Consider the following 18,217-nt stretch of genomic DNA (forward strand, 5'->3'; position numbering starts at 1 on the left):
CTGCTTTAAACGTCTGGTAGAACTCCCCTGGGAAGCCATCTGGTCCTGGACTCTTATTTGTTGGGAGATTTTTGATAACCGATTCAATTTCTTCGCTGGTTATGGGTCTGTTCAAGCTTTCTATTTCCTCCTGATTGAGTTTTGGAAGAGTGTGGGTGTTCAGGAATTTGTCCATTTCTTCCAGGTTGTCCAATTTGTTGGCATATAATTTTTCATAGTATTCCCTGATAATTGTTTGTATCTCTGAGGGATTGGTTGTAATAATTCCATTTTCATTCATGATTTTATCTATTTGGGTCATCTCCCTTTTCTTTTTGAGAAGCCTGGCTAGAGGTTTGTCAATTTTGTTTATTTTTTCAAAAAACCAACTCTTGGTTTCGTTGATCTGCTCTACAGTTTTTTTAGATTCTATATTGTTTATTTCTGCTCTGATCTTTATTATTTCTCTTCTTCTGCTGGGTTTAGGCTGACTTTGCTGTTCTGCTTCTATTTCCTTTAGGTGTGCTGTTAGATTTTGTATTTGGGATTTTTCTTGTTTCTTGAGATAGGCCTGGATTGCAATGTATTTTCCTCTCAGGACTGCCTTCGCTGCATCCCAAAGCGTTTGGATTGTTGTATTTTCATTTTCGTTTGTTTCCATATATTTTTAAATTTCTTCTCTAATTGCCTGGTTGACCCACTCATTCGTTAGTAGGGTGTTCTTTAACCTCCATGCTTTTGGAGGTTTTCCAGACTTTTTCCTGTGGTTGATTTCAAGCTTCATAGCATTGTGGTCTGAAAGAATGCATGGTATAATTTCAATTCTTGTAAACTTATGAAGGGCTGTTTTGTGACCCAGTATGTGATCTATCTTGGAGAATGTTCCATGTGCACTCTAGAAGAAAGTATATTCTGTTGCTTTGGGATGCAGAGTTCTAAATATATCTGTCAAGTCCATCTGATCCAGTGTCTCATTCAGGGCCCTTGTTTCTTTATTGACCGTGTGTCTAGATGATCTATCCATTTCTGTAAGTGGGGTGTTAAAGTCCCCTGCAATTACCACATTCTTATCAATAAGGGTGCTTCTGTTTATGAGTAATTGTTTTATATATTTGGGGGCTCCGGTATTCGGCGCATAGACATTTATAATTGTTAGCTCTTCCTGATGGATAGACCCTGTAACTATTATATAATGTCCTTCTTCATCTCTTGTTACAGCCTTTAATTTAAAGTCTAGTTTGTCTGATATAACAATGGCTACTCCAGCTTTCTTCTGGCTTCCAGTAGCATGATAAATAGTTCTCCATCCCCTCACTCTGAATCTAAAGGTGTCCTCAGGTCTAAAATGAGTCTCTTGTAGACAGCAAATAGATGGGTCTTGTTTTTTTATCCATTCTGATACCCTATGTCTTTTGGTTGGCGCATTTAATCCATTTACATTCAGTGTTATTATAGAAAGATACGGGTTTAGAGTCATTGTGATGTCTGTATGTTTTATGCTTGTAGTGATGTCTCTGGTACTTTGTCTCACAGGGTCCCCCTTAGGATCTCTTGTAGGGCTGGTTTAGTGGTGACAAATTCCTTCAGTTTTTGTTTGTTTGGCAAGACCTTTATCTCTCCTTCTATTCTAAATGACAGACTTGCTGGATAAAGGATTCTCGGCTGCATATTTTTGCTGTCTAGCACCCTGAAAATCTCGTGCCAATTCTTTCTGGCCTGCCAAGTTTCAAAAGAGAGATCAGTCACGAGTCTTATAGGTCTCCCTTTATATGTGAGGGCACGTTTACCCCTTGCTGCTTTCAGAATTTTCTCTTTATCCTTGTATTTTGCCAGTTTCACTATGATATGTCGTGCAGAAGATCGATTCAAGTTACGTCTGAAGGGAGTTCTCTGTGCCTCTTGGATTTCAATGCCTTTTTCCTTCCCCAGTTCAGGGAAGTTCTCAGCTATTATTTCTTCAAGTACCCCTTCAGCACCTTTCCCTCTCTCTTCCTCCTCTGGGATACCAATTATGCATATATTATTTCTTTTTAGTGTATCACTTAGTTCTCTAATTTTCCCCTCATACTCCTGGATTTTTTTATCTCTCTTTTTCTCAGCTTCCTCTTTTTCCATAACTTTATCTTCTAGTTCACCTATTCTCTCCTCTGCCTCTTCCATCCGAGCCGTGGTGGTTTGCATTTTGTTTTCCATTTCCTTTAAAGCGTTTTTCAGCTCCTCGTGACTGTTCCTTAGTCCCCTGATGTCTGTAGCAAGAGATTCTCTGCTGTCCTGTATGCTGTTTTCCAGCCCAGCGATTAATTTTATGACTATTATTCTAAATTCACTTTCTGTTATATTATTTAAATCCTTTTTGATCAGCTCATTAGCTGTTGTTATTTCCTGGAGATTCTTCTGAGGGGAATTCTTCCGCTTGGTCATTTTGGATAGGCCCTGGTGTGGTGAGGGCCTGCAGGGCACTTCCCCTGTGCTGTGGTGTATAACTGGAGTTGGTGGGCGGGGCCGCAGTCCGACCTGATGTCTGCCCCCAGCCCACCGCTGGGGCCACAGTCAGACTGGTGTGTGCCTTCTCTTCCCCTCTCCTAGGGGCGGGATTCACTGTGGGGTGGCGTGGCCCGTCTGGGCTACTTGCACACTGCCAGGCTTGTGATGCTGGGGATCTGGCGTATTAGCTGGGGTGGGAAGGCAAGGTGCACGGCGGCAGGGGGGGCAGGCTTAGCTCGCTTCTCCTTAGGTGATCCACTTCAGGAGGGGCCCTGTGGCAGCCGGAGGGAGTCAGATCGCTGCCGGAGGTTTGGCTCCGCAGAAGCACAGAGTTGGGTGTTCGCTCGGAACGAGCAATTTCCCTGGCCGGAGCCGGTTCCCATTGGGATTTTGGCTGGGGGATGGGCGGGGGAGATGGCGCTGGCTAGCGCCTTTGTTCCCCGCCAAACTGAGCTCTGTCGTCCGGGGGCTCCGCAGCTCACCCTCCCTTTGTCCTCCAGCCTTCCCGCTTTCCGAGCAGAGCTGTTAACTTATGACCTCCCAGACGCTAAGTCGCGCTTGCTGTCGGAACACAGTCCGTCAGGCCCCTCCGCTTTTGCAAGCCGGACTCGGGGGCTCTGCTTGGCCGGCGAGCCGCCCCTCCGCCCCGGCTCCCTCCCGCCAGTCCGTGGAGCGCGCACCGCCTCGCCGCCCTTCCTACCCTCTTCCGTGGGCCTCTCGTCTGCACTTGGGTCCGGTGACTCTGTTCTGCTAATCCTCTGGCGGTTTTCTGGGTTATTTAGGCAGGTGTAGGTGGAATCTAAGTGATCAGCAGGACGCGCGGTGAGCCCAGCGTCCTCCTACGCCGCCATCTTCCCAGAATCCTCAACCAGTAATCGCTTTTGATGAGTATAAGAGTACCCATTTGATCATATTTGCTTTAGATGGCTCTACCGTTTATAATTTAGTCCCAATTTGAGTAAACATTGGCATTAGGAAAATACGGGATTTTTGGATTGAGGCAAAATATCACAGAAGATAATCCTAGGAGAATAAATATGTTGATTCTTTGGAGTATTAGATACTACAGAGTATTATTGCCTAGTGCTAGTATTTATTTATTTATTTACTTATTTATGTAGCTAAAAAATAAATATTGAAGTTTCTTAACAGCAAAAGATTAAATAAATAATGTGTTCATATTACTGGAATACCACCCACCCAGCTTTTTTGAAAAGAGACATCTATATGTAATGACCTTGAGACAAGCTATCCATGATTGATATTTTTCCCCCTTTTAAGTTTTTATTTAAATTCTAGTTTGTTAACACATGTCCATGACTGTGTTAAAGGCCAAAATAGTAATCTCTGGAATGTGAGGTTTAAGGGGAGACATTCACTTTTTAATGCCATATATTTTCACTTTGCAGCTTTTCCAAACCAATTATAAGATTTAAAACTAATGTGTATATATTATGGAATGAAGTTTCTTCGGTTTTATATTTTCATATTTGCTTATGGTTACCGTTACTTTTTTTTAATACAAAATGTTTTAAATGTGACAAAGACATTTTTTTCCCTAATTACTTATAATCTTACTAATTTTTTACAAAGCTAACCTTTTTTTTTTTTTCTTCCCCCTGGGTGCCATTCTAGAATTTTCTGAAAAAATTGGAACAATCTTTTATGTGTGTCTGCTGCCAGGAGCTAGTTTACCAGCCTGTGACAACAGATTGCCTCCATAATGTCTGTAAAGTAAGTAGGTTTCTTTCTCATTTTCCCTTGTTAGGACAGAGGGCAACTAACCTCCAAACATAGTTTTAGCACGTGAAACATTTTTCAGCAGAATAGTTGTGGAACCTTGCCAGTTAAGAAACATTTCATTACATTTTGGCAGTAATGCATGTTTTAATTTATTTTAATTTTATTACTATAGACAGTAATAGTCAAATATGTATTCTATAGTCAAAGGTATTGTATCATGTTTGGAATTGTTGAGGAGAATTTGAAATGGAGAAGAAAGTAAGGTGTCATTGCATTTTGGTTATAGCTTATGTATGTTTTATATATTATAGTGCGGACTGAAATAATTCCATCCACTTAATGAAACCTAAAACAGATTCTGTCTGGTAGCATTTCCAGAGGAGTTGAATATTGCATTATTAGTGTGGTGTAAAGGGGAAGATTGAGTTTTAGTCAAACCAAGGTTGGAATCCTGCTCTACTGCTCAGTGGTTGTGTGTCCTGACCTAGCTTCTGAATCTTAATTTCTTTTGTAACATGGAAACAAATCTTCCACATATGTGTTTGTGCCTGACCCATATATTTCTGGAAGACACATTCTATGTTAAGTGATTTGATAAGATATATAACTTAGTTCTAAGCAGGGAAATCCTAAATTTCTTTTAGGTGTTCTGTTATAAAGAACAGGATTAAAATCCAATGTAGGTGAGGATAGTGAAAATCATACATAAATTCTAACACTCTCATTTTATTGGATGAGGAAATTAAAGCACTCAAAATTAAGGTCATTTACCTGAAGTCTCACAATATATGCTGGAATTGGAACTTAAAGCCATGTCTATAGACTAGTTTTCAGAGTGCAGATTCAGGCCTTTACAGTTCATCTTAAGTTTCTAGTTCCTATTTAAAAGCATAAGCCATTGACTTTTCTACATGCTATACTCTGATGAAATTGGGTATGTTTTTGTTTCTGTTTTGATTTTGCCTTAGGATTGCTTACAGCGCTCCTTTAAGGCTCAAGTTTTCTCCTGCCCTGCTTGCCGGCATGATCTTGGCCAGAATTATCTCATGATTCCCAATGAGATTCTGCAGACTCTACTTGACCTTTTCTTCCCTGGCTACAGCAAAGGACGATGATTTGTCTACTACTGTGTTGCTCTTGGTGGCTTTTTGGACAATAAAGAATCTAAAATGGTTGGGGGGAGGGGGCGGGGAGGGTGGAAGCGCTATGGTGGACCATATCTCTCACGTTCTGAAGCAGCTAATCCTCTTTCCTACATAGCCATTATCTTGTGTGTGTAGTGAGAGGCCCATTTCTCAACTGTCTTTTAAATATCAAAAGGTAGTTCCTGTCAGTAACAACTAGTTTTAAATGAGTAAAAAGTCAAAGCCTCAGCTCTAGTTGATATCCAAGTTATGATTTATTTTGCAACTACCTCAGGACAGAAAAGACGTATGGGGATTTTTTAAATCATTGAGTAATTAGTTAAATGAAGTTTTAGCTACGCACTGCCTCCCAAATATTAGTTGTGCCTGGTTCATGTAATTTGATTTTACAGAAAAGGAAATGACACTCGAGATCTTTGGAACGCAGCTTCTGTATTGTGCATAATACATTTTTAATGTCTTCTTCCATTACAATGTGTTTTGCAAGGACAAGTTCATTTTTTAGCCCATTTTGTGAGCTCCATTGTGCTTTTTTTCTGGTGTTTTATGCAAGTTGACTACTAATGACTAATGAGAACAATATGAATGCATTGTTGCTGCATTAGTGTAATGTGGTGTGGTTTTGCACTTAAAAGAGGTATTCAGATGCTCTAGTTGTAAATGTTCATGAAAAGCCTCTTCTGTACTAGTCAAACTGCTTTTAGTGAGTCTCACCAGTGGTTTTACATCTGCAGAGCATTGAGGGCTGGGCTTGACTTTTGAGAGGACTGAAATTGCTTCATATTGTGATCCTAAATTTTATATTCACTATATTCCCTAAAGTATACATTAATAAATATTTTATGACCAGAAAAATAGCTCATCTTACTTCGCTTTTCTACATTTGTCTGGCTTATAAGTATGTATTTTTAAGAAGTAATCACTTCCAGAAGTAATCACTTCCAGAGTATTTCATTGTGCATTTTAAAATAGACATTTGTACAATTCTCTATTCTTGGTTTTTGGTAATAAGAACTAGTATGAACTAAGGACAGGTTTCACCTTATGTTTGATTTTTCTTTTTTAATTTTACTAAATTAGAAAAATTTTCTATAATAACTTGTCTTACGTTCAATTTTAGCATCAGTGCTACTTCTTATTTCACAGACATGAGAATATGCTAAAACATTGTTCTAGTCTCTGAAAGTATATTGTTTTCATCAGAGTAAAGTTTTAATATGATTGAATCAGTTTTTCTATTCCTGAATTCAGAGCCATATATAATGCCAATATTTATTGAGTATATGTGTGTTTATTTAATCCTTCTGACAACCCTTAGAGGCAGTCCTGTTATCCCCATCTTATGGATGAACCTCAGAGGTACAGAAAGGTTAAGAAACTTGCCAAAGTTCAGGGGCTTCTGGGTGGCTCAGTCAGTTAAACGTCTGACTTCAGCTCAGGTCATGATCTCACAGTTGATGGGTTCAAGCCCCACGTTGGGCTCTGTGCTGACAGCTCGGAGCCCAAAGCCTACTTCTGATCCTGTGTTTCCCTTTCTATCTGCCATTCCCCTGTTCACTCTCTCTCTCTCTCTGTCTCTCTCTCTCTTTCTCTCTCTCTCTCTAAAAAATAAATAAACATTTAAAAAAAAAAAAAAGGAACTTGCCAAAGTTCATACTTCAGAGAAGTGGCACAGCTGTGCTATAAACAGGCAATGTGAGCCCAGGTGCTGGCAGTCTTTACTGTTGGGCTATAAAGGATCTCACATCAAAATCAAGTTCTGGGGAACACTTACAGCATAGTGATTGGAATGGTTGTCACTCTGGGCTTGTTTTTAACAGACATTGGAATCATTTTTATTTTGAAGGATCTAATTTAAATAGAACCTTTTTAGATTGAAATGAATCATTAAATTGCGTCATCTAGTGTATTCCCTTTGGCATTGGCCATCTCTCTGCATGAAGGGTGGGGAACATCTCCCAGTTTCAGCTACTTGAACTGGATTGTTCTGCTTTTATTAGCAAAATAAGTGATTTCCATAGTTAGGCTATGTTTTGTCTTTTTTTTAATTTTTATTATTTTTTTTTTAACGTTTATTCACTTCTGAGAGACAGAGCATGAGTGGGGAAGGGGCAGAGAGAGAGAGAGACAGACACACAGAATCTGAAGCAGGCCCCAGGCTCTGAGCTGTCAGCACAGAGCCCAACGTGGGGCTTGGACTCATGAACTGCGAGATCATGACCTGAGCCTAAGTCAGACACTCAACTGACTGAGCCACCCAGGCACCCCTACGCTATGTTTTGTCTTAACTTTGCTATAACATTATAGACTAGGAAAGAAAGCTGATTCCAGCTTAACATGTTCAGGAGTCCAGGACGGCCCCAAACTAAGCAATTTTATTTTGCTTTTAAACTTTTTTAAAAGACTTCGTTTGTTTTTACATAAATATTTCAGTTACTCTAAAAGATACAGGAAATAACCACAATACCATTGTCATACATGTAAAGAAAAAAATGTTATCAAATATCTAGTAAATATTCAAAATTCCATTGTCTCAAATGTCATATATAGATATTTTAGGTTAGTTTGTTTGCATCAGGATCCAAATGAGGACCTTACATTGTTGTTAATTGCTATCACTTAAGTATCTTTTAGTCTGTATATATCCCCTCTATCAATTTTCCTTTACTTTTTGTGATTTGTATGTTTAAATTACTCTAGAGTCTGACAGAGTAAGATTTTGCTGACAATAACCATGTGGTATGGTTTAACCTGTTTCTCTTTTATGTAAATTGGTAGTTAGAATTCAAGCATGACCAGATTTAGGTGTGAGGGGTTTTTTTGGCAAGATTTCTTCATAGGTGATGTGGTTATCCCTTCAGATACTACATAGTATCTGGTTTCTCAGGCTTAAATTTGAAAGAGGAGCTTTTCACTGGATTCTGGTACATGTAGTAGGTTACAGTGATTACTATTAAGTACTCAGCCACTTTCATATGGGTAGTTTTTTTTTCTTAAATTTTCTTAGATTAAGAAGGGCTTCTAGTTATAGACTCATTTCTAAATAATATGGCTCACTCAACAAATATGTGCATCCAGGTATGTTTAAGAATGTTAGGTAAGGGCATCTGGGTGGCTTAGTTAAGTGCTGATCAGACTCTTAATTGCAGCTCAGGTCATGATCTCAGTTTGTGAGATTGAGCGCCATGTTGGGCTCTATGCAGACAACTCAGAGCCATCATGGGATTCTCTCTCTCTCTCCCTCTCTTTCTCTGCCCTTCCCCTTCGCAAGCCCTCTCTCAAAATAAACAAACATTAAAAAAAAAAAAAAAAGGGCACCTGGGTGGCTCAGTTAAGCATCCGACTCTTGACTTTGGCTCAGGTCACGATCTCGGTTTGCAAGTTGGAGCCCCACTTCAGGTTCTGTGCCAACAGCACAGATCCTGCTTGGGATTCTTTCTGTCCCTTCCCCAGTCACATGCTCTCTTTCTCTCAAATTAAATAAACATTGAAAAACAAAATGAAACAAAATAATATTAAGTAAGCTTTGGGGAGGTAGCAATCTAAAACACCGTAAGCTCTCCCACAAACTTGTTATGACAGTTTGGCTAACAGAAAAGGGCCCTGCCTGTAACTTAAAAGCTTTGGATTTTAGTGTAGAGTCTGCATACAAATTGGATAGAGATCTGTTTTGACTTGTCCACTGTGTGGCATTTCTATTTTTGCTTATTAGGGATCAAACCTTTCCCTATTCTCCAGAGCACCCTGAAAAGATAGAGCTCATGACTACCTGATTTGAGGGAACTGAGCTTGATGGTCTACTCATCACCAGCTTACGCTGGGAAGAGTGTTTTGTGCTTAACTGTTGTATGCTGGCTGATCCCCATATCAGACCTTTAAATCCCTGAAGGAACTAATTATTTAGTAACCTGGATTAATCAGACGCTACACACACACACACAAAAAACAAACACTAGACACAAGATACCAAGAACTAGCTAGAGGGACCAGACAGGCAGACCAAATGACTACTATTGAAAGAATGAATGAAAGAATGTCACACTATATTCTCAAGTATAAAATTGCATTGCATTGATAGAATAACAACAAGCTGCTGTGTGAAGAGTAGTTTGAGATTAAAATTCTTGTAAATAAATGAAAACAAAATAGACAAAACAGAATAGACAAAATCTGAACATATTACTGGGTATTCCATTATATATGGATATTCCAAAATTTGTTAATGCATCTGCTAATGGATATTTGAGTTTCCAGGATATTGCTGTATAAAGCTGCTTCATGTGTAAGTATTTGGAAAATAGTTGAAAGTTTCCTATAAATTAAATATGTTCTTACTATGCAACCCACCAATTTCATTAGTATTTACTCAAGATAAATTAAGAGATATTCGAAAGTGGTTTATACCATTTTACATTCCTGCCAGTCATGTATGGGAATCTAGTTGCCCCACATTCTCACTAACACTTTATTTTTGCCCTTTCATTATCATCATTCTAGGGGACATGTAATTTCTGTAGGACACAAGAGTGGGTTGAATATTTACTGACCAGAATGACGGTAGTCATTGGTACTGTACTCCTGGTATTTCTGACTCTCAAAGGCATGTTAGGATTGTACATCTTAGCCTCCTTGTGGCTGGCTATAGTCATGTGACCAGTTAATCATTGAACTGTAACAAATGCTGTGTGTCACTTCTAGGCAGAGCATTTCATTGCCCTCCAGAGTTTTCTTTGCCCTTTCATGGGGATCAGTAGCACCAAGACAGCTTTTCTCATAACCTGGGTCCCAGAATGAGAATAATACAGAGGCCCACCCCACCCCCAGCCAAGCCATGATGAACATGTAACCATAAGTGAAAAGTAAATCTTCAGACCCTAAGATTTTTGAGTTAACACAATATGACCAAGACAACATGACCTGTTAGAAGCCAGAGGTGCCAGCTAAGCTACTTCTGGATTCCAGACCCACAGAAACTATGATAAGGAATGTTGTTTTAATTACTAAACTTTGGGGTAATTTGTTATGCAGCAAAAGATGACTAATACAGATAGGGTAACCCTAAGTGTCAGTTCGTCAGGACAAACCAAGTTTTATTGTTTGTTCCAGAGTGATTATGAATACCATTCACTTTTCCTCTTTTAAAGTGGTCAAGTTTAGGAAAGATTACCTTATTCATAGACTCAATTAAGATCTCTAATGACCTAACCCTGACACTTTGTTTCTGAAAATATTCTTTCCCTACCATACCCAAGAATTTAACTCAATACCATTTTTTTTCCTTGAGAAAATACAGGGTTTTTTTTTTTGTTTTGTTCTGTTTTGTTTTTTAAATCTCTGGTGAATTGCCATAGATGAGAAACGATACCGGTAGAAAGCATAGCATTCCCATGAACATTTTGCCTGGAAATGGTCTCCAAAAAACTTCTAACTAGAACTCTACTAGACACTAGGAAAAATTTTTGAGGTGCCCTTCCCTTCTCACATATATCTGTTCTTCATTCTGTTTGTGTGAAGATCATGAACTATATTGCTCAAATGCTTTAGTTAGAATTTGCCTGATTGGTTATCTGTTAAGAAATCACAGTAAAAGTTGCATGAGTTTTTGAGCTTGTTTGCAACCACCACTAAACTATATAGACTACACATTTTAATTTTGGTCCCAGATATTTATTTACCAAAAATTCACACAAACACATCTTAACAAATCTATAAGTCCTTATAAAATACTTATAAAATATAATACTTATAAAAATACTTCAGTTTTATAGAGAATACCCCCGACTCACTTTTTTTCACTTTGTATTTTAAATTTATTGTACACTGACAAGTTCTAGAGTTCTTGTGTACTCTTCACTTACCTTTACCTTAAAGATACATCTTCTATAGCCACAATAAGTTAATCAAAACCAGGAAATTGATACTGGTGCAATAATATAAATTTATAGATCTTACTCAGATCTCATCAGTTTTTACATGAAGTCATTTTAGACAAATCTAGTTCTGAAATTTTATACATGTATAGATGGGTGTAACTGTATATTTAAAGGTTCCATCACAGGGCACCTGGGTGGCTCGGTTGAGCATCCAACTTCCACTTAGGTCATGATCTTGCAGTTGGTGGGTTTGAGCCCCACAACGTGCTCGGTGCTGACAGCTCAGAGCCTAGAGCCTGCTTCAGATTCTGTGTCTCCCTCTCTCTCTGCCCCTCCCCCACTCACTCTGTCTCTCTCTCAAAAATAAACATTAAAAAAAGATATTTCAGTGTTCTATCACAAAAAAATTGCTTCATGCTATCCACTTCGTAGTCACACCCTTTCACTAACCCTAACTCCTGACAAACGCTAATAAGTTCTCCATAATTTTGTCATTTCAAGAAAGTTATATCAGTGGAAACATACAGTATGTAACTTTTTGAGATTGATGTGTTTTTTTCCCCATAGCATGATAACCTTGAGATCCACCTAAGTCATTGCATATATTGATAGTTTCATAATGGGCTTTGAGGTTGTCTCTAGTTTTTGCCTATAAGGCAAAAAAAAAAAAATCATACAGGTTATTGTGTGAACACAAGTCTTCATTTCTCTAGGATACATACACAGCACAATTCTGGGTTATATTGTGTGTGTGTGTTTTACTTTATAAGAAACTGCTACACAGGTTTCCAGAGTGGCTGTACCATTTTGCATTCCTGAGAGACCCAATTGTTCAGTGTTCTTGCCAGTACTTGTTATCGTCAATATTTTTTTCTTTTAGTAATTCTAATAGATGTGTAGGAGTATCATCATGGCTTTCTTTTGCATTTCCCTAATAGCTGATGATTTAATCTTTCATGTGCTTATTTACCATCCGGTATATTCATGAAGTGTCTCTTTAAATTTTTTGTCTGTTTTCTAGTTGGATTGTTTCTAATGTTGAGTTTAGAATTTTTATTTTTTTAATGTTTATTTTTGAGAGAAAAAGATCGAGCATGAGCGGGGAGGGGCAAAGAGAGAGGGAAACAGAATCCAAAGCAGGCCCCAGGCTCCGAGCTGTCAACACAGAGCCTGATGCAGGGCTTGAACCTATGAACTGTGAGATCATGACCTGAGCCAAAGTCGGATGCTTAACCGACTGAGCCACCCAGGCACCCCTAGAATTCTTAATATGAGCACTAGTCCTTTGTCAGATATGTGAATTTCAGAATATTTTTATCCCAGTCTGTGACTCATATTTTCGTTAAGAGAGTGTTTCTCGGAGAAAAAGGCTTTAATTTTGATGAAGTCTATCTGATTTATCAGTTTTTTATTTTATGGGTCATGTTTCTAGGGTTAAACAACTCTAGAGGAACATAATTTATTACTTTTACTCAGATACTTTCCATTATTCTTTACAAGGCTGATTTTCCGCTTTTCTCTCTGTTATTTCCTTTCTGTATGAAGAATTTACTATAACAATTCTTATAGATCAGATCTTCTGGTGACAACTTCTCTTTGTTTTCCTTCATCCAAGAAAGTCTATTTCACTTTTACTCTGGGAGATCTTTTCACAGGATATCGAATTCTGGTTGGCTTTTCTTCTAGCACTTGAAAATATCTTGCCACTTCGTTCTGGCCTCTATGGTTTCTGATAACAAGTCTGCTGTAGAGGCATGGAAGCCCCAATCATAAAACACATATCTTGTCCAGCCTCCTTCATGTCCACATGGTTTCAGGCCCTGTGGGTTCCCTTTTCATTTCTGCCATCTGGAGGTCTCCTTTTCTTCCTTAATAACCAGTTTTTGTTTTCCTGTTTGTTTTTAATGGGGGGGATAAAGAGCATTTTACCAGCCTTTCCATTTGGAACAGGGATGGCAACAGTTCCCACATCTCTTGAGTCTGTGTCCAAAAAGAAAAGTGCTGTTGGCATTTTTCATACATTATTATTTCACTTCTCATACACACTTTGTGAGGTAAATGGTATTATCTACATTTTATAGATAAGTTACTGATTTCAAGAGAGTTACCATAAGTTAGATAGCAGCCTTAAACTCAAGGCTCTGTGTTACTTTCTACTACTTTTTCTGCTTCACTATGTTGTTTATTTACTGCAGTATTTACTTTGAATTTATACTATATCCTTTTGCTCTTTGAAAACCAAGTTTGGACACTATTATAAAGAGAACAAATGTGCAGCCTAACTGAATTTCATCTAAAAATTCTGAATGATTATTGTTGCATGGTGCATATTTCTTTTAGAGCTTTTCATTTTCATAAGAACTGTATGTTAACTAAAATTTAAATTAAACAAAATAAAACATGGGGACCCCATGGGGGTTCAGTCAGTTAAGTGTCTGACTTCGGCTCAGGTCATGATCTCACCGCTTGTGGGTTCCAGCCCTGTGTGGGGCTCTGTGCTGGCATCTCAGAGCCTGGAACAGCCTGCTTTGAGTTCTGTGTTTCCTTCTCTCTCTGCCCCTACCCCACTTGCACTCTGACTGTCTCTGTCTCTCTCTCATACACAAAAATAAACATTAAAAAAATTTTTTTTTTCAAAACATGGATATCATTCTTCTTTTAATGTTTTTTTTTTTTTTAATTTACTTTTGAGACAGAGAGAGACAGAGGATGAGCAGGGGAGGGGCAGAGAGAGAGGGAGATGCACAATCCTAACCCAGCTCCAGGCTCTGAGCTGTCAGCACAGAGCCCGACGAGGAGTTCAAACTCACGGACTGTGAGATCATGACCTGAGCTGAAGTCAGACACTTAAAGACTGAGCCACCCGGGTGCCCTAACATGGATTTCATTCTTAAAGGCAACTAGGAGCACCTGGGCGGCTCAGTTGGAAGCATCCGACTTGGGCTCAGGTTTTGATCTCATCGTTCATGGGTTAAGCCCCACATAGGACTCCATGCTGATGGTGTAGAGCCTGCTTGGGATTCTCCTTCTCCCTCTTTCTATCCCTCACTGCTCATACTTTCTGTCTCTCCAAAATAAATACGGTTTAAAAAAAAAAAATTAAAGGCAACTAATTTCTGGGAAATAATGAATTATGTACTGAGCCTGTTTAACTGTAGCACCTTTCAGACTCTCCTCCCAGAACTTCCTCATGCTTAGGAGCATTAGACTTCAAATTAACAACAATTTTCTGAATGGCAGATACCGTTCCAGGCTAAAGGCTGTCTTTTTGACAAAATACAGAAATAGAGTGCTAATCCTCCACAGTCCATCCACTCCCTCCCAACATGGCTGGCATCACATACTATACTCACTCCTTTGCTATTTGCAAGTTTATTTAACAGCCTACCCAACTGTCGCCTTCTGTGGAAAGTATTTTCCTCATTGTATTGTGGAATGCATTTGAAGCAACCTCTTTTAACCAATAAAACCATTTAGCTCTATTTTGGGGAACTTTAATATTCCTCTGTAGTTCATGTAGGATAGAATGTCTTGAACATAAGCAAGTTATTTTTTTCTTTCTGTTCTTTATACCAGACTTTAAAGAAAGGATCTGTTAGCATCTAATTCGTCTTTGGCTGCTCCTACTGCAGTGAGTAGCAGTTTGAGATCAAATTCCCAGTGACAGCACTGTTGGGAAAGTCTGCATATTTTTAGGATGACTGACATCACTCCTGGTGCTGTTGGATGACACCCTGTTTTCTGGAAATTTATGACTTTGGCTGTTACTTAAAACACTTAAATCTTCACAGTCTCACCAAGGTTTGTGTTTTGTTTTTTCAAATGAACTTCAGAATTGTTATTGTACAAAATCAAAAATGCCACATCCTGAACTCTACAAACACTGGTAAGGTTAAAGTACAATGCAACAAACAGATCAAAAGCACACAAAAATTTCTCTTGCATTGGTTCTGAAAACCCTAGGCTTCTGTAAGAGGTCCAAATACCCAGAGAATCATACAGATTAATTTAAAAAATAGTTTGTAGTTGATTTTTTCAACCCCCCATCAATTTTTTTGACTTTTGAAGAAATTACAGATTTTATCTAACTTAATTTTAGAAGTTAATTTTTAAGATGATGACAATGATTTCTGACTTCATGTAGGTTGAAAATGCAATTATGTCATTTGTATGAATTTGTACAAACATTTTGTATAGGAGCAGTGATACAGAGAAAAGGTGTAGGTTCCCAGGTTAGCATACAAAAGACTATTAAACCATAATTTAGTAACACTGCTTTTATGGAAAAGATATCCAACAACCCTTGCCAGTTCCAGGCAGCAGAGACAGGCACTATTCCAAATTTACTACATTTTTCCCAACTTTGGGGTGGGTGATCCGAGGGTACAGATTGTTATCTTCTTTAATATCAAAGGCTCATCTCTATTCCTAGTGAATTGCATGTATGAAAGGTAGCAGGGAGACATGGGAAAAGCTCCAGATGAAAGTAACAATGTATGCAAAACTGGGTGGTTAAAGCACCACTGAGAGTCACCCCTGAACTGGGAGGAGTGGGGGGCATCAAAAGGGAGGAGTGGGTGGGACCCAGTACTCAGTGAAGTAAGCAGTGAGAAGGACTTGCTAATAGGGGAAGGAAGAAAAGGGCAGCAGTACGAGAACATCATACACATTACATGAATCCTGCGTATCAGGGGACTTGTCTGTGTACATAGTTATAGTTGGTAATGAACAAGTGGGTCCTCCAGCATCTGGGTTACTGCAGTGATTCTGGGAAGTGTCCACCAGTCCTATCCCCAGGGTTTTGCTGCACACTGGGCTGTTTTCAACTTTGCAGACACTAACCAGGGCATTCACTTCCCTGCCTCAGGCCTCAGGTTTAGGTTCCTGTATGGTCCCATTAGCTCAACAGTCTTCCTGCCTAGTTGGTTTCCAAAAAAACTTCCCTTGTTCTTCCTCTTCTGAGGGTCCTCCCTTCTCACACACCTTTCCCTTCTAACCATGGACCCTCTAACCCTCTACCCCTTTACTGAGAGGCCACCCTAAAATTCGCCCACACCCTGCCCAGACTTTTGCACTCTGTGTACTTTTTAACCATGCCTCTTCTCCATTTTCTTCTTGCTCCTTGTCCTCTTCCTAATTTGAGGGAGTCTTCTTGCACCTCCTGACCCTGTGCCTTATTACTTATAACTCTTGACTCCCTTCTCTTCCCACCCTGGACAGCCTTCTCCCATGTCTCCTACCCCACCATTTCCTGACTTTCATCTGTCTGGTCAGTGAGCTGATAATGTTCTTTCTCCTTCCACTTCTTAATCCTTTCCTTCTCCCCATCTCCACTGGAAGCCTCTATCTACCTCCTCCCCCATTTCCTTCCTATCTGTAACCTGCATCTTTCTCCCACTTGCAATCCTACTCCCTGCTTTACAGTCCCCATTACAGATCCTTCCTTCCCTCTTCCTGACCCAAGGACCTCCACCCACCCCATTCCTTTTCTTTTTTCTCAAAGCCCTTCACCTGAGACAGAGTCCCCTTCTTCTCCTCTGTACCCTATTTTCATTTTCTGTGATCTTGACTCTAGGCTAAAACCCCTCCTCACCATTCTTAACTCTTAGGAGTCCCACACCTCTTCCCAACCCTGACTTTCATTCCTCATCTTCTTTCTCCCATCCATATTTCCCAGGGACTCTTTTTTTTTTTTTTTTTTAATGTTTATTCAGTTTTTAAAGAGGTGGGGGTGGGGGGCAGGATCCAAAGTGGTCTCCATGCTGTAGCACAGAGCCCCACACGGGACTCGAACTCATGAAAACAAGATCATGACCTAAGCCAAAGTCAGACATTCAACCAACTGAGCCACCCAGGCCCCTTCCTAGGGATTCTTAAAACCCTTTACATATGAAAATAACGAAATGCTGCGGTAGAGATCCTAAGGCCTTCAAGCATGCTTCTCTCTATTCCTGAACACTCCTCCTGCCCTTTCCCCACATCTAGTCATGCCTGGCTTCTTTCTGTTCAGATTTCAGGCTAAACGTCACCTCAGAGAATACCTCCCTGCCCACCCAATGTAAAAGTTTCCCAAATCCCTCCCCCCCCAACCTACCATTTTTGTTTTCTAAATAATATTTAACACTGAAGTCTTGATTGATGTGTTTTCTGTTCATCTAGCATTGGTGCTGCATGAAAGAGGTTGTCATTTAGAATGGTGTCTTTTGTAAAGAGCTCAGTCAAAATTTGCAGAATAAGTCTGATTTCTTATGCTAAGAAATTGACTTATGCTAAGTGATCACTTTGTGTTATTTCATTTAATCCTTACAATAGGCCTGGTTTAGGTAAGTACTTTATTATTGCTATTTAACCTTAACTGAAGTGCAGAAAGGGTAAGTGAATTTGCCTAATGTCTCAAAACAGTTGGCATATCTAGGAATTTAACCTACATCTTATCAAGTCACAGCCCGTGTTCCTTGTATATTCTCTGGGAGCCATTTATAGGAAAGGGGCACTTAGGAATGTAGAGAAAAGGAAAGGATATGGATCCGAATGCAAGATGGGTCCAATTGGGGTTGGGGCTCCACTCCTAGAGCAGGGAGTGCAGGGATGTGCAGTACAGGACACAAGACCCTAAGTGAAGCTCTGAAAATAAGAGCTAACACTTACAAGTACTTACTTGGTGTCAGGCAATGTTTTAATATATTGAAACCTCACCCAAGAGTGATAGATAATGTTTTCTACGTAAGGAGACTAGAGCTGAGAGATGCCAGTTATCTTTTCCAGAGTCATACAGTCATACAGGAGAGCTGGGATATGACTCCAGGCCATATGACTCCAGAGCAAGTACTCTAATTGCCAGCAAGAAATTCATCAGATTTACAAGAGTAGTGTACTCTGTGTTGGGCACTAACTCCTGCTTCCTGGACTTTGTTTTCTTCATGGAATGACCTCAGGTAATGTTACACTTCTCCCTCCTGGCCTACTCCTCACTACTCTCCATAGAGAAGGTGA

General features: G+C 39.5%; 1 protein-coding gene across 2 annotated transcripts in view; it reads left to right on the forward strand.

Moving 5' to 3' along the window:
• UHRF2 (ubiquitin like with PHD and ring finger domains 2) overlaps positions 1–15,012 on the forward strand; it is a 101,132-nt gene extending 86,120 nt beyond the window's left edge. Inside the window, exons 15-16 of one of the 2 annotated variants that reach the window (XM_047103333.1) lie at positions 4,099–4,197; positions 14,801–15,012. In XM_047103333.1, the coding sequence (XP_046959289.1) occupies positions 4,099–4,197; positions 14,801–14,830 (129 nt within the window). In that variant the 3' untranslated portion in view covers positions 14,831–15,012. Of the gene's footprint in view, positions 1–4,098; positions 4,198–5,174; positions 6,207–14,800 lie in introns of those variants that run through there. The other variant, XM_047103328.1, reaches the window with a different exon arrangement.
• Positions 15,013–18,217: the final 3,205 nt, after the last annotated feature.

Source organism: Lynx rufus, unplaced genomic scaffold, assembly GCF_022079265.1.
Source record: "Lynx rufus isolate CCGP_SWC_20201006 ecotype Redwood Valley unplaced genomic scaffold, mLynRuf1.p SCAF_10, whole genome shotgun sequence".
NCBI classification, from domain to species: domain Eukaryota; kingdom Metazoa; phylum Chordata; class Mammalia; order Carnivora; family Felidae; genus Lynx; species Lynx rufus.